The sequence below is a fragment of the Rousettus aegyptiacus genome, unplaced genomic scaffold (genome assembly GCF_014176215.1).
Source record: "Rousettus aegyptiacus isolate mRouAeg1 unplaced genomic scaffold, mRouAeg1.p scaffold_m13_p_2, whole genome shotgun sequence".
NCBI classification, from domain to species: domain Eukaryota; kingdom Metazoa; phylum Chordata; class Mammalia; order Chiroptera; family Pteropodidae; genus Rousettus; species Rousettus aegyptiacus.
Window position 1 is genome coordinate 109,430,827 of NW_023416295.1, and position 23,653 is coordinate 109,454,479.

The 23,653-nt window shown below is 33.1% G+C and overlaps 1 protein-coding gene and 1 non-coding gene across 7 annotated transcripts in view; both read left to right on the forward strand.

Moving 5' to 3' along the window:
- PPP1R12A (protein phosphatase 1 regulatory subunit 12A) overlaps positions 1–23,653 on the forward strand; it is a 127,763-nt gene that overhangs the window by 55,412 nt on the left and 48,698 nt on the right. For all 6 annotated transcript variants that reach the window (XM_016132331.2, XM_016132334.2, XM_016132328.2 and 3 more), the window contains exons 3-5: positions 8,613–8,731; positions 16,691–16,850; positions 19,952–20,096. In XM_016132331.2, coding sequence (XP_015987817.1) covers positions 8,613–8,731; positions 16,691–16,850; positions 19,952–20,096 — 424 coding nt within the window. The remainder of the gene's footprint in view (positions 1–8,612; positions 8,732–16,690; positions 16,851–19,951; positions 20,097–23,653) is intronic.
- On the forward strand, positions 18,509–18,627 carry LOC118614587. Its single transcript, XR_004956125.1, has one exon. It is a non-coding gene; the product is annotated as a 5S ribosomal RNA (ribosomal RNA).

A 23,653-nucleotide genomic window follows, 5' to 3' on the forward strand; every position in this document is an offset into this window, starting at 1 on the left:
GGGTGGGACAGGGTCTCATGGAATCAGGGGGAAAGGGGTGGATGATGTTAGGTTGATGGAGACTCACTTGCCTTTGTGTGCACGCTGGGTGAGGGGAGGCTCAACAAAGAAACAGTAGATTCTGCCAACACTTCTGTCTGGAAGAAAGCTGGTCTCTGGCCCTTGCCCAGAAACCAGACAACTTAATTCTTCCCCATTTGTCCCTGGCACCTTTTGAGCTGCTTCCCCAGCACTGGAGCTTAGAGTGAGTTCCTCAGCAAGTTAAGTTCCTGCTTGGGCCCTTTAGGAGGAGCACCTGGGCCTCTAGCAGCCCTTCGTCTCACTCAGCTACAGTTTTTGCTGGTTTATTAAAATATTAATGTGTTTGGTTATAGAATGCTGCCTCAGACTGGTGGGGTTTTTAAATAATCTATAATATTATCCTTGTAAAATGTGAAAAATTTTATATTTTTAGATGAATGAAGGTTGGATGAGTAGTAGACCTAGATATAGTTCTTATTTTATAAATGAGGAAACTGTGTCATAGAGAGAAATCACACACAGGAAATGACAACTAGGATTTTAACCTACACAGTCTAACTTTTCATGTCTCCACTTCTAGCTACTATAGTATTCTGCCTCCCTTTCTAGCCTTTGTAATTGGGAAGATTATGCCATTAAACTTACTAAGGGTTCTGAATAGACTTGGGGGAAGCAGAGGAGAGAGTGCAGTGGAATGTGGATTTAGATAGGCCTAATTTGAGATGCTAATGAAAGGTGCAATAGGAAGCCAGGAATATTTGGGGTATGTTTATAATGCTAGGGATCTCAAGACCCAGAGAACAACATGGGTGAGTTTTCCAGCTTTCCTTTTTGCCTCATATATCTCACAGCTGGAGCTGAAGAAGCTGATAGCCCAAAGTACCACAATTGGCAAAGATCAAAACACACACACACACACACACACACACACACCACCACCCCCCCCCCAGCCTAATTTATTTGTCCAAATACTAGGAGAGGAACACCCTAGAAAGACAGATAACTCTACTCCAGCCATTCACCATAGGAAAAAAACCTCAGCCTCATTCACACTCACCAGCAAAAGCCAAGTAGGAAGCATAGACCTCCACTCTTACCACTCTGTAATAAGCACTCCAGCACCTGCGCTGTAGTGGTATCAGGGCCAGACAGACTTTTATCTCCATCAGATGGTTAACTAGCTCTCCCCCACACTTGCAGTGGAGACCATGTGGGAAGCCTGGACTTCCACCCCCACCTGGCAGAAAGGATGAGCTCTTATTCCTTCCTGCCAAGTAATATCTGAAAGGACCTAGTAGAGAGTGATTGATTACCTTCTTTACTTCCAATACTTCCAAGCAGTAAAGAGTCCTACCTCATGGTGTCAGTGGAGGCTGCATGGGGAATGCTAGTGAGACACTCTTTGTCAGCCAGGAAGGTATCAGTGAAGGCTTGGTGGGGAGCCTGCAGCAATAAGGAGCTTCCTCATCTCTTATATCAGTGGAGGCCAAGTGCGGAACCTGGACTTACACCCACCCCCACCTTGTAGTAATAAGATGACATCTCCCCACCTTCTTCTGGTGGAGGAGAGCCAAGCAAAGTGAGCTGATAGAGATTTAAGCAAGATCTAAAGTCTTGTAAACATATTACTCAAAATATCAAGATTTCAATTGAAAATCAATTGTCATACCAAGGAAAATCTCAAATTAAGTGAAAGAAGATAATAAAAGCAAACAACATTGCTATTGCAGCAATATTAATCTTAAAATTATCTGACAGATTATAAAGCAGGTATAAAAATGCTTCAACAGCAATTGCGAGCATGCTTGAAACAAATGAAAAAATAAAGTCTCAACGAAAAAAAGAATAGAAAGTCTATGATGAAATAGAAGATATGAAGACCCAAATTGAAATTTTAGAACTGAAAAGTTAATAACCAAAATAAATAAAAATGAAATAGATAGGCTCAACAGCAGAATGGAGGGGATAAAAGAATTAGTGAACTGAAAAGTAGAACAATAGAAATTACGAAATTTGAGCAACAACAACAAAAAAATAGACTAAAAATGAACAGAACTTGAGGTCCATGGGAATAACTAAGACTATTTACATTTATTTTATGGTTTTTGTTTCTCAGAGACTTCCAAAAGAAAATCATATTTATTTCTGAAGTTAATAGTATGATGTTTTACTTACCTATCTTTAAAAGGTTTGGTAGCTTAGTGTTCATCATTTCTGTCTTATTAGATGGCTTTGAATAATTCATTTGGATTTTCAAGAAATATCTATTTCAGTGGTATTCTAACTTTATGGTTTTTAAAAAGTTTTTATTGTGATTAAAAACACATAATATTAAATTTACTATCTTAACCATTTTTAAGTGCACAGTTCAGTAGTGTTAAGTTTATTCACTGTTGTGCAGCAGATCTCTAGAATTTTTCATCTTACAGTACTGAAATTCTACTGCTAAACACTTAATTTCCTCACCCCTCTTCCCCCAACTATTGGTAATCACTTTTTTATTTTCAGTTTTTATGTTTTTGACAACTTTAGATACTTTATATAAGTGTAATCATAAAACATATGTCCTTTTATGATTGGTTTATTTTGCTAGCATAACAACCCTGAGTTTCTTCTGTGTGACACAATTTCCATTTTTAAGTCTACACTCACTTTCTGAGCTTTAAAAATTCGCATATTGAATACATGAAAAAAATCATATATTGGTTAAAATGACTTTGATACTAGTTTTCCTACAGTATATAAGAAACTCAGTATTCATTCAATTTGGACATTAAATATATTCAGCTCTTGCTAATGAAGTTACTTTCTCCTTGTCTCTTTGATCACTAGCTTCTCAGCTTCTGTTTAAAGACAAAGTTTTAATTAAAAGATCAAGTTTTTTAAATGAAATATTTCCCTTTCTTAAACAATTTCTTCTGTAGTTTGATTTTAAACAAAATTCAAAATCCAAGACAATGGAAAGAAACTCAAATCTGTCTTCAAAATTCAGTTAGCACTGAATGCAGATAAAACCCTGCCTGCTTATTTAATATACCGTATCCAAATTACGACCAATAACTTGATTAACAACTTTACACCTTTTGTTAGATTTTTAAATAATTTTGTAAAAATTCATTTGGATCATGTCTTGATTTTGATGTCTACTGATTTATTTATCCAATATTTCTTAACTCAAGGCTGCTAGATTGTTATACATCTTAATAAACCTGGTAGTTTATCATTTTCCACTTATACAGTTTATAAAGAACGTTATCATTTACTAGGTGGCATCTCCTATTTTGACCTTCTTTGTATTGAGGAAATCATTAACCATTGTTAAGGAAATAGAAGCCTGCTCCCTCCCCCTACTTCATCTCCCAAGCATTCAAAAAGTTGCCCATCTAAGAAACAGCACACACTGTCTTCTGACTCTCAGTTTGGGACTCCTATGAGAAATTGCTGGGTATTTTTTCTTTCCACGAAATATTAAATATAGTATTTTTTCCTGATTAGCAGTCATATGAGCTGTTGATAATACCCTAGCTTTTTTTGTTCAAGGAAATCTAGCCACCTATTGTCATTATTTCCACGGTCCCTCAAATTTTGTTATTCCAGATAGCCTGTATTTTGTCTCATTATTGTAAACATTACTTTCCAAATGTCACGATTTTACATGATATGATAATACAATTTTATTTTTAGACATTATATATGAGGTGACTCATTTGAATTTCACACAACCCTGTAAGTCACCTATACAATAGGCTTCCAATGTTTTAAGTTAATGAATGTCCAGGCAGAGATGGGAGCCTAACCCAAAGTCTGCAGACCTTTAATGTTTATACTTTTTTCACCTACCCAGTCAACATTTGAATGACTTTTTGAGATTATTCATGGTGGATAAGAATTAATACCAGGAGGTTTTATTTATGTTAATATGTTTGCAAATAATAGTTCTGGAGTGCAGGAGGGTTTTGTGAATTTTGCGCGCGCGCGTGTGTGTGTGTGTGTGTGTGTGTGTGTGTCTCTCTCTCTCTCTCTCTCTCTCTCTCTCTCTCTAAACTTTTGGCCCAGGGGTTGCTCCAGGCCCTGCTTCCTGGCAGTAGTTTTGGAACTTTACTCTTGTTAATTTCTCTTAACATCTTTCCTGTTTATATGAAATTTAGATTGTCTATATTTGCTTTTACCCATTTCCTTGAGACTTCTTCCCATATAGCTCCCTCTGCTGCAGGCACTTTAGCTACATTGAAGTATACCTTTTATTCTCAGTCTTTATATCTTGTGAATGATTTCAGATACTGTACCTAAGCAAAATAGAAGTGGTTTTATGTGTAAATACCTCTAATAATTTGAGATTTTGCCTAGCAGAATAATTTCATTTTCTCTTGGAGCATAGTACAGTTTATTATTCCACTTATATCTCTTTTTTTTTGTTTCAGATTCATTTATTTATTTGTAGTATGTAAATGTTCTTATGTAGTTTTGTATTACATTTTTCAAAACTGAAACAGAAATTATCTCAATTCAAGTATGACTTCTGTTTGTAAAATTCTCATGAAAATCATAAAAATGAAACATTACTCTGTGCAGGGAAAAATGTTTACATTATTAAGTGTAAGAACATCATGCCACAAAATGATATGGTAGCCATTTTTGTGGATTGATACACATATGCAAAATAAACTCGCTGCAGAAAGCTTGGATAACAAAAAACGTTTTCTCTCCTCACAAAAAAACATAAGTGATAAAAATCCCTCCTAACCATCCCTCTTACAGATAATCACTGTTAACTTTGTAGTGTATATTCTTTGTCTTCCTCCCCCTCCCTCTCTCTCTCTCTCTCTGTAAAAGTTACATCTCTATGCTAGATGATAAAAGCCTTAAAGCAAAAAATTAACCAGACTTCATCAATACTATAAGAAACATTTTTTAAGTGCAGTGACAGTATGAAAAAAATGTTTGTAACACATCTATTTGTCAGATGTAGGGAATATCTTAAATTTTCTATATATCATTAATTAGTACCACCAGCCATCACATCATATAAGTCAAGAACTTTAATTTATCCTGGACAACTTTTTCACTTTATTTTTCATATTCATCTGGTCTCTCAATATCTCCTTGGTATCCCTGGAATTCATCCATTTCCTGCATCAAATTCAAGCTTCCAACATAATTTTCTATACTACTGCTGTAACTAGTTAACAATCTACCCTTTCATTCTTTCTCCACTCTAGTTTATTTAACATACTGCACGAAGTGATCTTTTTGAAACATATTATCTGATCATGTAAGCATCTTACAAAAATAAAAACTCAGCAACTTTGTGTGTGGGGGGAGGGGGGGTATATTGTGTGTGAGAGAGAATATCACAGATAGAAATACAGAGATTGAGCAGTTATTTCAGTTACTGTCAGGAAGATGAACCTGGCTCCTGTCTAGCCATACATATTTCCTGTCAGAGAATTTTGGTGCCTTTTGTTCTCTTTCTCTAGAATATACTGTCTTTCCATTATTTTTGTTAGTACCTCCATATACTTCAGAGAATTTTTTTCCTGACCTCACTAAATCAAATCATCCTGTTATTCACTCCTAGCTACCACCAAATTCTCTGTCATAAGACTTGTCATAGCAAGTCAACCAAAGGAGCTGTGTGGTTCACTTAGGTCTCTCCACTGACCTGGTCCACTTCGGTGGCTGACTGCTCTCTCAGTCCATCACCACAGGGAAGCAGGACAGTTGGGTGGCCTATATGAATCGAATAACAATGGCTGTATCAGGGGATCCAATCCTGTCATCAGGGCCAATGGTCCAAGATAATGTGAATCAGCTGAGGCCTGTCTGGGAAGATGTGAAAGAAGAAAGAAGGGCTCTAAGGCATTAGCTAAAACTGAAGGAAAGATGAATGAGAGCATGGAAAGAAAGAACTAGAAAACCACCAGGATAAATTATTAAGTAGAAATGAAATCTTATCCAGAAAAAAAAACAAAGAAACAAAAAAGGATATTTAAGGACTCAGCAAAAAGAGATCTATCCTAATGGTAAACCTTTATCATCTGAGTCCTTATCAGAAGCGGAGGTATAAGCATAAAAGAAAAGCGGTAAAGAACAAGAAAAAGCAGCAGAAAGAAAAGAAATAGCAAAACACAGTAAGAAGAAGAAAAAGAAGGCCGGAAGTTCAAGTCCTAACTCACTGTACCATTACAAAAAATCAGGATTCTCTTATAAAGTATAATGTCTGAGGAAATCTCAGCTGTGGAAATTATGACGTATTTACTATAATGCATGAGTTTTCTCATTTTTAGAATTATTCTTGGACTATTCAGTAGCCACTCAGGTGCTTCTGTGTGAAAGGGCCATAATAGTTGCCTGCTGCTTGAACATCTTTCCCCCCTTTATCTCTTTCATTTCATAATAACTCTAGGAGGCAGTATATTACAGTCACACCTAGTGGTTGATATTTGGGAATAATGTTAATATTTTTTACTAGAATTATATAATGATAAATTAATAGAAAATGATTCTGGGTACATCATTAAGATGTAATCAGAAATGAACAGATGACTCTTAACATTTTTGAAAAAGAATTAATTGATATTTTAAAATCCTTATTCTGTGTTTTAATTTTTTCCTTTCGTATACTTTTATCCACTGGTTGAAGGAGCTTTTAGATTTTAAAGTTGGGGGTTGGTTTGCTATTCTTTTTTCTTTTTTTTTTTTTTTTTTTTTTTTTTAAGCAGGATAGCATGTCTTTTATCCTCACTTCCAATTTTTGCAGACACAGTAGCCATGCTTCATAGGGAGGTCAGAGCTAGGTATAGCTGTCTTGCCCTTTACTAAGCGTAGCAACATCCTTGGACTCTGTGAAAAGCTGCTTTGAGTGAACCAGAGAAACAGCCTTTTGCAGCATAAGAAAGCCCCAGAAACTCTGGGATTTGCCTCCACTTCAATAATGCTGAATGATTTTTAGCATTAGAATTCGTTATAACATTTACATTAATTTTAACTGCACTTTGGCTTCAGAGAGGAGTCATTTCAAATAGGCACTGGTACTTTTTGAAAAACTTGATAGCTAACTAAAATGCATATTTTATACTGTTAAAATTTAACCCATCAGGAAAATTTCATGTAATAGTCATTTTTTGTGTAAATTTTGTTTGGGCTGTAAAGTCTAGCTTTTATTAACATTTTAGTCTTACTGTCTTAAATTTCTTACTGCATTTAATGGCATTCTTGCCAAGATATTTGGCATGTGAAAAGCAGATTATTTATTTATTTATTTAGTAACAGCTTCATAGTGAGGCTGAGACTTACCATATATACAAGTTGAGTGGCAGCGCTGGTATGCTGCTGTGTAGTTGCATAAAGCTGTTGCCAAAATCTTTGTAAATACAATGTTTTAAAAATTTGTCTTTGTATACTCATAACAAATAATGACAAGTTAAACTTAGGTAGAATTACATTATTGCTCTTTCTGTGTCATTTTACTAAGATTTTGTGCTTACGATCAATTATTAGTATTGTTATAAAAGGAATTGGTAAATCCTTTTTACTTCACATTTTTATATCGTCAGATAACTTGAAATATAATTTGATGTACAAATTTTGCTTGTTACTGAGGGTGTGCTAATTATAGTGGCATATGCACAAAACATTTTGGCCGACTAGAGTCTGAGTAAATAGCTATTTTAATTTTTAAAAAAGGACATCATAGTTTTACATTTATTTAGGTGATTCATCTTTTACTAAACTGTAAGCTCTTTAAGGGGAAGATTCATGTTTGTTTTGGTTTACCATTGTATTTCTGGCATAGTGCTGAATACATATTAGACACTTGTCTTAGTCAGCTTTGGCTGCGATAACAAAATATCATAGATGGTGGCTTGAACAACTGGTATTTGTTTCTCACAGTTCTGGAGACAGGAGTCCAAGATAAAGGTATTGGCCAATTCTGTATGTGGTAAGGGCCCTTTTCTTGTCTTATAGATGACTATCATCTTAATGTGTTCTCTGGCAGACAGGTAGTGAGCTCTAGTCGCCTCTGTAAGATCACTGATCCCATCATGCATGCTCCACCCACTTGACCTCATCTAAACCTGATTACCTCCTAATACCATCACTTTGAAGGTTAGGGTTTCAACATGAATTTTGGGGAGACACAAACATTCAGTCCATAACAATACCCTGTATTTGTTGAATTAATGAACACATTCAAAATTGAAGCAAAAGATGTAAATAAGAAGTTCACAAAAGGAGAAAGTATAAATGCTAGTAAACATCGAAATATTTTTAACTTCATTTGTAATCAGTAAATAAGTTAAAACAATGATATTTTAAACCCATAATGTTGGGAAATTTTTAAAGACTGATAGTGTCAGGTATCTATTTTAGAACATGTCCATTAGTAGGATGGTATTAAATAAAAGTATGATCCAGCCATACAGTGGAATAGTTTCAGCTGTTAGAAGAGGGAAGCATTGCATTATAATATATTTTAAGTAATTCCATTAATTTTTGTTTTACAAAAAGAACCTCAAAAGCAACTGTATATATGTTTATATGCACACATATAACCTTATAGCTTAAGTGTCTTACCTTTGATTTTATAGGTTTTTAATTGGTCAGGGAGCACATGTTGGAGCAGTCAACAGTGAAGGAGACACACCTTTAGATATTGCTGAGGAGGAGGCAATGGAAGAACTACTTCAAAATGAAGTTAATCGGCAAGGTAATGTAAAAGCAACCTAAATGGAAAAAAAAAGTTTAAAACAGTTTAAGAAAGAATATGATACTTAACTTTTTCAATAAAGTAATTGTTTACATTGAAAGACAATCATAATTTGGGCAGGGAATAATTAGCTTGCCTAATGTATGTGCCGTATGGTTCTGTTTTTAAAAGCATGATTCTCAACTCTACATCTTTTTAATATTTTTAAAGTTGAAAGAAGTATTATAAGCCATAAGGTCAGACATAAAATTATATGGTAATAAGAGCTTTGGAGAGAAAACAGGCAAAAGGGATAAGAAATGTATAGAGTGAATACATTTGTAAATTTAAATAGCTCAGTCAGAAAGTCCTTACTGAAAAGGTGTTAAGTTAAGATCTGAATGAGGTGAGGGAATGAGTTATGTGGATCTGAGGAATGGACATTTCAGACAGAGAGCAACAAGTGCAAAGATGGGAGAGTACCTGGTTTATTCAGGGATATAATAAACAAACTAGTGCGACTGGAACAGACAGAAGAAAGAAGAGGTTGGAAAGAGATGAAGTCACAGAGGTAACAGTGGACCACATTACATAAGGCCTCATGGGCCTTTGAAAGGACTTTGGCTTTTAATCTCAGTGAAATAGAGAGCTATTGGAGAATTTGTGGTAGAGTGGTTACATAATCTGACTTCAGAAAAGATACCTGTGGTGGATGTTGTGTTAAAAATAAATTGTAGGAAAGTAAGGGTAGAAGTAGGAGAATAACAGTGGCAGAAATAGAGTGGTAGAAGACACAATGATGTGATGAGGTTGGATTTTAGATATATTTTGAAGGTTTGGCTGAGAGGATTATTGAGCGATTAAATGTAGGATGTATAAGAAAGAATGGAGGGAAGATTCTAAGATTTTTGGTTTGAGCAATTAGATGGATAAAGTTTCTATTTGAGGGGCAAATACTGTGAGAAAAGTAGGTTTTGTAGGGAAAGTTAAGGAGGTTATTGTCAAAACATGTTAAGTTTTTTTGCTTTTTAAATGTACAAGCAGTTGAATATGAGTAGAGAGAGATACAGGTTGGAGATATAAATCTGGGACATGTCAATTTATAGATGAAAAGTGATTGCTTATGGGTAGAGTTTCTTTTAGGAGTGATGGGTGTTCTAAAACTGATGTAATTGTAGCACAACTGTACAAATTTGCTAAAAACCACTGATTTGTATACTTTAAATGGTATGTAAATTTATCTTGATAAAGCAATATTTATTGATAAATAAATAAATAAATGTGCATTTACAAATAAATAAATAAATAAATAAATGTGCATTTATTTATTTATTTCAGCAATTCTTCTTCTGGGTATGTACCCCAAAAATGAAGGTTTCAGAGAGGTATTTGCATACCCACATTTATAATGACATTATTTACAATAACCAAAAGATGAAGGCCAACCAGGTGTTGATCAGTAGATGAATGGATAAACAAAATGTGATATATACATTGAGTGGAATTATATTCAGTGTTAAGGAAATTCTACATGCTACAGCATGAATGAACCTTGATGAAATTATAATAAATGAAATAAGGCAAATATTGTATGATTCTACTTATCTAAGATACCTCAGGTAATCAAATTCAGAGAGAGAAATGGAATGATGATTGTCAGGAGCTGGGAGAAGGTGACAGTGGGGATTAGTTGTTCAATGGATATAGTATTTCAGTTTTGCAAGATGAAAAGAGTTCTGGAGATTAGTTACATCAACAATGTAATTGTACTTAACACTACTGAACTATGTATTTAAAAATAGTTATTAAGGTAGTAAATTTTATGTTATGTGTATTATAACAATTAAAATTTTAAAAATACATAAATTGCTTTCTTTGGCAGTGATTAAATGGGTTTTACCAGAAGAGAACTGTTTTACTAAGGTTAAAAGTTAAAAGGTATGGATATTGGTTTAGAGGGTAGACTCCTGCTGAAATGTGTTTCATCAGGAGATAGAAGCTAAGTCTATCCCTTGAAAAGAGATTTATATTTCTGGGGATTAGGAAAATTCATAATGGTTACTCAGTTGTTTTAAAAAAAGTTTTTTAGGTACTAAAACTAAGAAAATATTTAAATGCCTAAATAAAATTGAGACATTATAACAAGTGGTTGAAGATACGTAGAGCCCAGGAGAAACGGGACACACATTAGAAAAGTAGTCATAAACTAAAGCTTGGATAAGTACACAGAACTTTTAACAACTATGTTCTCGGCACATATTTTGAAGTACAGAATCTTCAAGACTTGGAGGAAACTAGAAGAATAAATACAAAGCATCACAACCTAGAGAGAATACCTTATCTGCCCATCTTGCCCTGATGAGTGCTCAGATTTATAGCCAAATTTCCTGTAAAACAGCAGTTAAATCTTTTTATACTATCTAATTTTAGTTAGCAGTTATTATGAACTAAGAAAGGCCTGGAGGTGTTCTGAAAACCTCTTGTCTTTGATTTCTTTGTATATAAGGAAATTGTTAGCAAGGTTGGTTTTATTTGTAAAGATTCATTCAGTATTGATTAATGTGCCAGCAAATGTGCCGGGTATTGAAGGAAAAAAAAAAAAAGAACAATCTTTGTTCTTAAGGATTTTACAATGTAGTTAAAGTGGTAAAAATAAATAGAGCTTCACAGTGCAGTGAGCTATGTGCTAAATATATGTGCTAAAATATAGATAGGAACAGAATGTTGTGGGAGAACAGAAAAGGCTATGACTAACTGCTTGCCATACTCAGGAAAGGTTTCAGAGTGATGACATTTGAGAAGGAGTTTGCTTGGCAGAGAAGGGAGGTGGTGGACAGAAAAGGCATGTCAGACAGGGCTATCAACATGTGCAGAGGAAAGGAATTGGAGACATAGCATATGTAGAGAATTCATTAGAATTGTAATGGAGATAGAAAATCTGGATGGAATTAATTAGTAGGAGTTGGAAGTAAGGCCTGAAAAGATTAGGCTGGAGCCAGATAGTGAAGGACATCTATTTTGTAGGCATTAGGCAGATGTAAGAAAGATCACAGCAGGAAATTAACCTTATTGGATTTGGTTTTTAGTACTAAAGCTGATGGCAGTTTGGAGGATGAATTAAAATGGGAGGGGGTGCATGGTGACATGTGTTCCTTGAAGAAGGCTCTTAAATGTTAGTCCAGGTGAAAGACGATAAGGGCCAAAACAATTACATATAAGATGGAAAAGCAGAGCTGTTTTAAGAAAATATTATGGTAAACTTTAAAAAGTTTGGTGAAGAATTGAATGTGGACATAAAGAACGAACTCATTTGCCTCCTGAAGTTTCCAGTTTAAGAAGTGATGACTGAATGAATTTATATGGGAAAACGTGGAATGAGGCAGGAACAGATTTAGGAAGTATGTGCATTTGTTTTGGGATATATTGAGTTTATGGTGGCTAAAGGATATCTAGATGACAGTGGTCTGTCAGTGCACTGTTGGAACTTAGAAGGTATCAGGAAGGAAAATGTAAATCTGGAAGAATACTACATGAGGACGAATTGTGGGAAATAGAAATGAAATGACCCTGGAGCTTAAAAATGAAGAGATAATACTAATAGTAGTTAACTCTTACTAAAAAGCTGGTTATATGCAAGTCATTGAGCAAAGGGCTTAATGTGCATTCATTTCATTCTCACAACAATTCTAAGAGGTTTATACTACAATTATCCCCATTTTACAGATGGGAAATTGAGACTGTGATTTGCCCCAAGTCATACAGGTAGGAAGTGGTGCTGTAGTTCATTCACAAATAGTGTGGCAGATACTTCAGTCGCACACTCTTCATCGCTGTACCAGACTGCATTTTATTATGTAATGGAAATACATGGATTTATATAGCATAACTTTATTTCAGAGAAACTAAAAGATAGAGACATCTCTAATAGACTGTAATAATGATAAAAAGAGCAAGCACCCTAAATATATATTTAATACCAATAAGATTTCTCAAATTGTTTATCCTGGTATGAAAGTTATTTAATATTTTTAAAGATCTTTAATCATTCTTTTAGCTACTTCTTATTCTAATATATCTGACCAATAACAAGTTATTTTTAGGTAAATTGCTTTTGAAAGTAATGATTGAATGGTACCTAAAACTATTTTCTGTTTATATTTTAATGCCATTTTCTCTATTTTGCTTGAAATATAAGTCAATTTTTATATTTCTTGGCTGACCAAATTCCCGCTTAATTTTTTTTCTTACCTAAGAAATTTGTGTACATTTCAGTCTAATATTTAGTGTTTTCAGTAGTATTGACAGATGTAAAATAATCTGATTTCTTCATTATGAAATACCCAATTTAGTCTCAATATTTACTGTTTTATGGTTAAAAAACCTTGTGGTTATAGTAGGTAAATTAAAGACCAGTGAAATGCATTTTAAGATTTTCTTTTGTATGAGATCATAAAACAAGAAAAGAGAAACAGAATCAGGCTTTTAGATATGATAATGATAGTTAACACCTTGGTGCTTGCTCCTGATCTAAATACTTCACACACATCAATTAATTAAATCCTCATAACAACCCTATTGGGTAGATAGTTTCATTATTCCTGTCTTACAAATAAAGAAACTGAATATTATCATAGATTAAGTGTGCCCAAGATAATAAGGTAATAAATGGCAGATAAGGATTGAAACCCAACAGTCTAGTTTCAGTATCTATGTTCTTAACCCATTATACTAATATTCGAGGAAGTATGGCTTTTTCAAGGCCACTAGCTAATTAAAGCTCTGGGATTAGAAAGCAAGTATTATAATATATAGTACAATGTGATGGGTATTGTTTTTGGTTTTAATTTTTAATGAATTAAGCAGGATCTACAATTTTATAATCAGTAATATTTTTTTAAAAAATTTAAAGAATGAGAGAAGAACTTTTCTTTTCTAATTGGATTTTCTAAGCATAAGAAATTTCCCTTAAACTTGAGTTGTTTTGTTTTTATATAATTCATAGAACAGCATGATTTAGAAGCAAAAGAAGGTAATCGCTTTGTAATTAGACAAAGATAACATGAAATCAGATCAATCTAGAAGAAGTATATATATGTGTATTTTTAATTTCAAGTCCAGAGGAAATTTAGAATAGTAGAAGTCAGAATGTTTAAGATGATAAAGGCAAAAAAGGGATAAAAATAATAAAGAGGATCATGTTTTAAAAGACAAAGTGAAAGAATAAAGCATAAGAAAATTAAATCAATAAGAAAAATCATTTAGTAAAAATGTTTTTCTTAATATATTATAATGCAGTTTTTATTTTTTTCTTATAGAAGGCATCTTAAATAAGATGGGCTGGTTATCTTTTGGTAGGAAATTTTTCATATATAAAATTTAATATGAAAGTGGTAATACTCTTTAAATAAAGATTATAGTAGGTTTTGTTCATTACACATATATAGTATATATATTTGAATATAAAGTTTTTGGGAAATCTTTACTGCAAGTTTCAGATGTGATAATGAGATATTATTGCAATCTCTAGTTTAAGGATGACTTTACCTATACTTGTATAATCTTGGAATTAAATTTTTTTCAATTATGCTCTAATCTTTAAAAATTGAGCTTCGGTTGAACAGTTTAGTTGTGTCTTGAATAAATGGTAATTTGCTAAGCAGTCAAGATAAGGAAGGATACAGTCCATGAAGAGGATAATAGCTTGCACAACGGCACACAAGCATGGCGTATTTGGGGACCTGTGCAGGGATCTAGATGGTTAGAACACTGAGTGATAATAGACAAGAAAGACTAGAGATCAATAAAGTATTGAGACCAAGTTATAAGAGACTTTGTCTCCTACACTAAAGAGCCTGAGCTTTGTCTTATAGGAGGTGAGCAATTTATGTAGAAAAGTGAGACATTCATATTTTGATACATCAGTGTGAGGAATGAATTGGAAGGGACTGAGGCTGAATGAGGCCAATAGTAGTAGTCAAAGTGTGAGACATAAGACATGAACTAAGATGGTAATAGGGGCCATCAAGAAGATGGTCTAGGCATGGCAACTCATAATCTGGTAATTAAAGGAAGAGATTAAGTATGTCTTCCAGGTTGCTGGGTAAGTAGTGGTACCTAGTATAGTATATAAAGGACAAGAAGCAAGCAAATTGGGGAAAATTTAATTAAGATTTTAACATTGATTTGAGGGTGCCTGTGGCATATTATTTTATTATATTAAGTTATTTGTGCAGTCTTAACCTCGAATATCCAACTGACTACTTGATAATCTCCGATTATATGTCTATTAGGGCATCTCAAACTTCACATTTTTTATATTGAAAATTTCGTTTTTCAGAATGCTCAAACTAAAAACCTTTGATTCATCCTCGACTTCTTTTTCTCCTATATCCAAACCAACAGCAAATTCTGTTTATGTGCCTTGAAGAATCCAGAATCAAATCTCTTTCCTAACTTCACTACTACCACCCTGGTTTTAGAACCATCAACTCCTACCTGAATTATTGCAATAGCCATCATATTAATACTTCAGTTTCTGTTCTTAACTTTTTAGCTTAAGTGATTCTCCTAAATTAAGTCAAATCATGTCATCCTGCTCATTGTAAATACCCTGGCCTTCTAGACAAAAGCACATTGAAAACAGGCTTCTACTCAGCCTACTAGTACTTCCTTCTGCCTGGAATGTTCTCCCAGATTATAGTATGACTGTCACTCACTTTATTTCTTGCTGTAAATGTCACCTTATCAAGGAACTGTTCTTTACCAACCCATATGAGACAACACCTCTTTCTCATTACTCTCTGTCCTTTTACCCTGCTTTATTTTTCTTCACAGATGTATCATCTTCTGCCATATAATTGCATTTCTATACACATAGCATTTTATAAAGTCCCTGATGTATAGTAGGTACTCAGTGCATATCGAATGAATGGACGGATAGATGGATGAATGAATAAAAGAAAAAATCCTGAACAGATAGTTGGGTACATGAATATGAATTATAAGAGAGCTCTTAACTGAGGAGATGTGCGTGTTCTCTGTATGTGTATGATTGTTTTTTACTCATTCATTATTCATTTAGTGAACATTTACTGATCCCTTTTACTTCGTATCAGGTACTCATTCACACAGTTGGGATACAAGATAAAAAAGCAGTATCTTTACATTTAATAAGCTTGTAATCAAGTAAGATTGTAAATAAATGCATTGAGGTATATACTATTTATTAAATAGCTAGCAGAGGAAGCCATAAGACAAAGTGAGATCATGAATTTCAGGATTATCTTTACTATTTTAATTTTTTCCTCAGGATGTTGATTTCTTTGAAGATAAGAACGAGAGTATCTTGTTCTTTTTCTAATTCTTCCCACCCTTACTGTGTCAGCCTTGCACAGTGCTTATTATTTAATAAGTTTTTTTAAATTAATGAACATCTGTATAACTTACTAAAATTATAAAATTAATATTTATGGTGTGAACAATGTACTGTGTTGGAAAAGGAAAGAGGGGTTGATAGAGAAGTCAACTGCTTTAAGGTCTGATAAATTTTAGAGGAAGACAGCACCTTCAAGCTGAAGTGTTTAATAAACATTTGTACCTAGTAGGCTAGAGTTCAGAAAACTGGTCAAAGCAGTAGAGTGATATGACTGATTTTTTTTTTTTTTTTTTTAGATTGAGATGATAGACCTAGCGAACTATTCAATTTTTTTTTAAAAAAACAAATCATTAGAAAAGGCGAAAAGAAAGCCCAAATAATATTGTGGGGGCAAAAACTAAACAATCAGTAGAGAAGGCTAATAAAATATTTACAGTCTTCCCACATTTCTTCATTTAATCTGTATGTATGAGCAGCTCATTTTTCAAAATTATAATTTCACTTTTAATTTTTATTTAAACTTGAAATGTTTTGAATAATTTTATTTTCCATTATAGGAAGCATTTTCTATAAAGAAAAAGTAAAAACTATTTTAATTTTATCAGGGGTCGATATAGAAGCAGCTCGAAAGGAAGAAGAACGAATAATGCTAAGAGATGCAAGACAGTGGCTAAACAGTGGTCATATAAATGATGTCCGGCATGCAAAATCTGGAGGCACAGCACTTCATGTTGCAGCTGCTAAAGGCTATACAGAAGTTTTAAAGTAAGTATTGTTTTTCATAGTTGTTTTCCTACTTTGGTTTATTTCATTATTCCTTTTCTTAAGATACCTGCAGACATTTCGAAACAGCTTATAAAAGTTATTTAATGTTCATTTACAGAACAAGAGAAAACTACCTTGAATATTATTGCTTTCTGTCTAAAGAAAGCTCTTTCTTTCACTCTCACATTTTGATTATACCGCTATCGTTTTCTTAAGTGCAGTTTTCCAATAAGTTAAATTTAAGTATCAGACAGCCATTACCATGTTACCTTCCGAGCTAATAAATTGTTACAGAGTCATTTTGAGGTTCCCAAATTGACTAACTCTGGTTACTGAGAACAAGAGTAGTGTCATAACTCTGTTTATGTATTCTGAGAGCTTGATTGTCAGAATCCTGAGAGCTTGGTTCCTACTGAATATTTATTTTCTACATGAGCACTGGGACTCAAGTGCTATTAGCATAATATTAAATATCAAGTCATAACTTAGACCGTATTGGGCTATATATTGATTATCAAATTTCCTTGGCTAAATTTTTGTTTTGTTTTTTTTTACTTATGCAATGCAAAGGTATTGGCAGCTAAGTGAAAAGAAATAATTCAGTGCATAACTTGTTATATGCATGTGAAAGGAAATAAGACTGGCCCTTAGCAAAATATCCTTTTGTATCCTTTTGTTCCTCTAGGGCTTCTAGTATCCTGTTCTTATTCCCTCTCATCAGTATAAAACAGTGAAGAAATTTAAGTGTGTCAGCTATTCCCAGATTTCTTCCTCTTTTCAACCCCTATGAGTTAGCAGCATTGTTTGTAACAGGAATAGAAAAATGGTTGAATAAATTATGTATGATACATCCTTTCACTTGAATACTCCAAAACAATTGAAACATATAGATAAGAGCACTAGAATGTATTATTAAGTGTCAAAACCATGGAAATATGCATCATTTGTGTTTATTTAAAAAATTTAAAATTATATTTGCTTATTATGTACATAAAATTTCTCTGTAAGAATCCAATCAAAATTAGTAGTATTGTTATCTATGGGAAGGGGAAACGGGTTGGCTAAAGGTTGGCAGTGGAAGAGTACCATCCCCTGTACTGCCATTTATTCTTTTTTATTTTCGAACTTTGTGAATATATTACTTATAAAAATTTAAAAAATACATGAAATGAAAAATAAATAGAAGATATCTTTCTCAAATATATTCTTCTCACTTACCCCTTCCTCCCTAAACAGAAACAGCCCCTTTCAATGATTTTGATGCTTTTCAGTTCTATGCTCCCATTGCATCTCCATTGATTGTTATTTTACTTGACTTTTATCCTCCATTAGAAGCTCCTCGAATATAATAAGTATTGTCTTATACTTTTGAGTATACTTGTATGGCCTGACATGTACAGAGAACAGTATGCTTTTGTGGGGAAGGGAATATATTTACCTTCCTGGCTCTTTCCTCTTCACACAGATTCTGAAGCATGTATAATTTGATGTTCCGAATATTTAATAATATTATAGTTCATATTTTCTAAAACGGAATATATTTTTATCTTATATCCCAGTCTCATTTCTGTCTCACATAGTTTTTAACTGAAATCTCTGGGTTTATATGTGTTAGCCTGTTCTTTACAAGATCAATGGCTTTCACATGTTGGTCTGCAGTCTACGGCCATGCCACCCTGAACAAGCCCGATCCCATCCGATCTCGGAAGCTAAGCAGGGTCGGGCCTGGTTAGTACTTGGATGGGAGACCACCTAGGAAGACCAGATGCTATAGGCATAAAAACTTAAAAATAAGGGATTATGAGATGACAAGTTCCTTGCAATCTGTGAGGTCGATCAAGGGTTACCTCACCCCCCAAAAAATAAAATAAATGGTGGTCTGCAGACAGGTGACAGGCAGTGATGAGAATCATATGGGGGACTTATTAAAAATATAGATGTACAGGGCCCATTTCCTGATATGTTTCTTAAATCAATAGAACTAGATGGAGCTGGGGAATCTTTTTTTTTTTTTTTTTTTTTTAAATAAGGTCTTCAGATCGTTCTATTACAGAGCCAGAATTGGAGACAGCTGCTTTAGATATTGTTAGGAAATAGAGAATCTGTTCTTAAAACATAAATAAATGAAGGGTTGTATATCAGCCATCACTACCACCTCCTATAGGTCAAAAGCAGTCCTTCTCAAGCTCAACATCTTGGCAAGTAAGGTGAAAGTCACCAGATTTCATGAGTTGTAAAAGTATTTAGTATTTCGCCTGTGCATGTGGGGGGTGCGTGCTGGGCTTGCTATGTGCATTTCATAGACATATTCTTTGTTCTCTGTGAGCTTAATTTCTAAATAAAATAAAGGTTGATGTCCATATACAGTCAGAAGGGCATACTAATACAATTTCGTACAATTCTTTACTTTGTATTAAAATGTAATCCTTATTTTCTAGCTTTGTTGATGATTGAAATATCTGCTGTCTACTGCTATGAAAAGTAGACTCAACCCTTTGGAATATTTGTTTTGCTTAGTTTTGTTCCTAACAGTCAAGATTGTCATTTTCCTAAGAGAATTTCCCATGGTAGATCATAAAGGTTCATAAAAGCATTCACAAACCAGTTCCTGAACTGTAAGACAACAAAAACACCACAAAATAAACTTGTTTAATCTCAGTATATTTTTAGAATACATTAAGCCTGAGAATGATATATCATATGGACACCTGAAGACATCCCTGCAATAAATCAGTCTAACATACAAATTGATCCAGTAGTTTTTGATCTTACATTGAAAAACTATAGACTTTCTTTTGAAAATTTTAATTAACAAGTCATAGTAACAAGAATTAATCAGTGTCACACCAAACCATAAGACTCATTGTCATTAAGAATTAATTAAAGCTGAATGCATTATTATGGCAGTAACTCAAAATCCCCTTTGCCAGGGTTTTCTGAGCATTATTTTCTTTTCCCCTTGTTAATTCATTGAGGAGAGAAGATCTGAGCTACGAAAAGAGAAATGTATTGCAAATTTTTGTTAACTCGCGTGGTATAAGGCCATTGATTATTTGCTCATTTCTAGATTTTAATGATTATCTAATTATCATTTCTTTTAGACTTTTAATACAGGCTGGCTATGATGTTAATATTAAAGATTATGATGGCTGGACACCTCTTCATGCTGCAGCTCACTGGGGTAAAGAAGAAGCATGTCGAATTTTAGTGGACAATCTGTGTGATATGGAGATGGTCAACAAAGTGGTAGGCCTTTTAAATGTATTTTAAATATCTTAACTTTGAGAAATATACTTTTTATCTCAAAAATATTAAACGAATATAATTTTATTAAGTTTTATTAACTATACAAAACAATATTTTGTCAATTATTTATTGATTCTTATAATCGATTAATTGTTTAAATCTTTTTCAGCTATCTATGAGGTGGTTTTGTCCTTATTCTGCCAAGAAAGAAGTATTACTCTTTCAGTAATTATATTACCATGGTAGATTTGGCCGCTTCTAATTCTCTATAGCTGCTAGTCTTATCAGCTTGCTTATAGTAGCTTTTTAAGTGACACGAATAGTAGGGTCTTATATCAGGTGCCAAATAAGATTCGAGATGCAACATCTAGTCTCCTAGTTTTGCAGTTGAAAAAAGTTTAGTGAGGTAAATGATACACTTTAATAAAATCCAATTAGAGGGAAGGAGGGAGCAAATGTCATATCAGTGCTTTTCACAAAATCACGAACATATCGAAGTTATCAGATTCCTTATTCGATTAGATTTTTCTCCTCTGCTCCCTTTCAAGTACTATCAGTGTCACCAACATTCTTACTAGTTCCTTCCCATTCCACATTGGTAGATAAGAGTCATCTACCAATAGTTGCAGAGCTTAAGACATGTTTTTTCTAGTGAGCTTAATTATCTTTAACTTCCATAGAATATTTTATATATGGCGTTTCATAGGTTAATGTAGTAAATTACTTAGTAGATGTTTTTAAAATGATCTTATCTGTATTCAGACAGGGACGTCTAATTCTATGGTGTCTATTAATATGAGTACTGGTGCTGGTTATGCTAGTAACTGCAGTTTCTAATTGGGGATTTGCAAAGGAAAAAGATATGCACATGCACATGATTTTCTCACAGGTACATGGTTGGAGATTGAGGGTAATAGTGCAGATTCATGTCCTACTTGCTTATACAAAGAGATAATGAAGTCCTCTGAACTACTTTGCTCTTTCTTGAGTATTTCACATATGTATTTATAAATGTTTTTTAAGAAATGTGAAGGCAAGAAATCATAGGAAGTTGTGAGAATCTTCAGGAGAGTCAAAGTAAAAAATATTGAGAATGATCCATCTGTAAGTATAGGTTTGCCTTTATTATATATGAGTATTCAATCTAAAATTTTTTATCAAAACTTTTGATAATTTGCTTTTTTGTATTTTCTCATAAGTTTTCTGTTCTGTAATCAGTATTAGAAGACAAATAAATGTTGATTCTGTTTAATTTTCAGTGAAAAAACAGCTAATTTTAGCTTCACAGTTAATATTCCTCTCCTGTGTAAAAATTCCCCCCAGCAATTGGGATGTTTATGAAGAAATTATTGAATGAATACCTGTACCTTCTGCAATCTGTTCTGCATTCCTGTCTATCTCCCAAATACAGCCCCCTACAGGCCACTTGTCCATTGACATGGACAGTACTGATAATGATTCATTCAGTGATAGTGGCCTCTAAATAAGGACCAGAAGAGAGAAACTTTTTAATTGAAATGGTTTTCAAACAAGATTATATTACTTCCTACTTTAAACATGTTGTTTGCTAGTGAAACATGCAATATATAGTAGGAATGAGAAAAAATTATTTTATCTTGCATCTGTTCTATAATTGTCTAATTCCTATGCCATATAATTCATTATGAAGCTCTAGGAGGAAAACCACATATAAAGTCATTTTGTTTCACCTTTTTCTATATTACTATAATAGTATTTCCTTGTACCACCCTATATTTTAATACTAATCCTCTCATTTCATCACTTCGGTACATCTTTATATGACCTTAAAACAATTGTCCCTCATAATTCCTTAGAATTTTATAGTTTTCAACTTGTTTTAGAAGAATCCTGTTTTTTTTAACAATGCTGTGAAGTTGTTATATGAGTTTTGCAGATTGGGGAACATGATTAGAGAGGTAGAATAATTTGCTTAAAGCCCTAATAATTGTTTCTTTTTATTCTGTTAAGTTCTTCTGAATCTTTTCTTAGTTTTTGATTTCTCATATATTATTTTTCCAGATACTAACTCAAGTTATAAAAATACGATTTTAAAATTTTTATCAAAATATGATTTTTCTTTTCAAATATCAAATTTTCAAGATGTCTTTTAATAGCAAAGAGTTATATATAATGGATTCTAAAGGCCCTGGTGGCATAAATATACCCCAATACAAGCTCTTTTTTTAAATTTATTTTTATTTATTTTTTTTTTTTGTGAACTATAGTCTATGGTGATTGAAGATATTTTTATTAGACTTAATTTTATAATTTTGCCTTTGTGAGTTAGGCTATCTCTGTTTTCACTGGCTACATTTTAAAATAACATGTCATACTTCATGTTCAATCTAAACAAATTAGTCTTAATTGATTAAGCTTGCCTATATGCATTTATTTTATCATTTGATACTTTCTTCAGTACTTGTATATTGAAGATTTTTTCCAAATTTCTTTTTTAAATGATGTCAAGAAGTGTACATAAGATAATTTCAGAGTAGAGATGAATTTTTTACTAATAGAAAACATAATTCAGTAAACCATATTATGGAAAACTTTAAAGTCTTTTTACATGAAAATAGAAAAATTGTTCTAAAATTGCAGTATTTAGAGATTTTGGTCTCATTTATTTACCTTATTTACAAACTGTAAAACATTTGCTGTCATTGTAACTCATTATAAATTATGCGATACATACTTTAACTATAAAGTTGTAATTTTATTTTGTTTCCTTAACTTATTAAAAGAATTATTTTATTAGAATGTACCCAAATATTACCCTTTTACAATATTAAATATGATGAATTTCTAGTTGAAATTTTCTCTACATGCAAATATTACAGTCATTGGTAGAAAACTCTTTAGCTTCATAGCTGTCATTGTAAAGGTTTAAATGAATGACAAAACTACTGTTATTAATGGGCACAATGAATTTTTTTTCTGATTCTATCTGGGTTTATTCTTATTTTCTATAAAGACAGTGGAGCAATAGAGACCTAGATTCTACTCCCACTTACCCTTCACTTACCTGCATGACCTTAGACAAATACCATACACTCAGAGCCTGGGTTTCCTCATCTATATAGTGGGAATCATAATAATGCTTGTTCTGACTACTTCACTGGTTGTTGTGAAGATGAAGAGAGATCATAGCTACAAAAGAAATTTAGTTAGAATAAGTGAGGAAAGAAGAATGAGGAGACTATGAAGTTAAACAGTAGTTCTACTGTGGCTCTCATAATTTACAAATGTATTGAATTTATTTTTTTAAGCAGTAATTTTTTAAAGATAGTTTTCTTGATTGATAGAGTCATTTTTTGATACCTCAACATTGAGCCCTTTTTATTTGTTTCCTGGTTGCTTTGAGTGACTGCTTATATTCCCTACTTCATTAGTACCCCATTATCGAAGGACAGTAGCCTTATAGTAGTTAAGAATCAGGTAATGTTTATAATTTTATGATTGGTTAGCTTCATAACTGTCCTATCAATTGTTTAAGGAGCATGGTTAAGTTACTGAGTTAAGTTGAAGGGTGTGCTTTT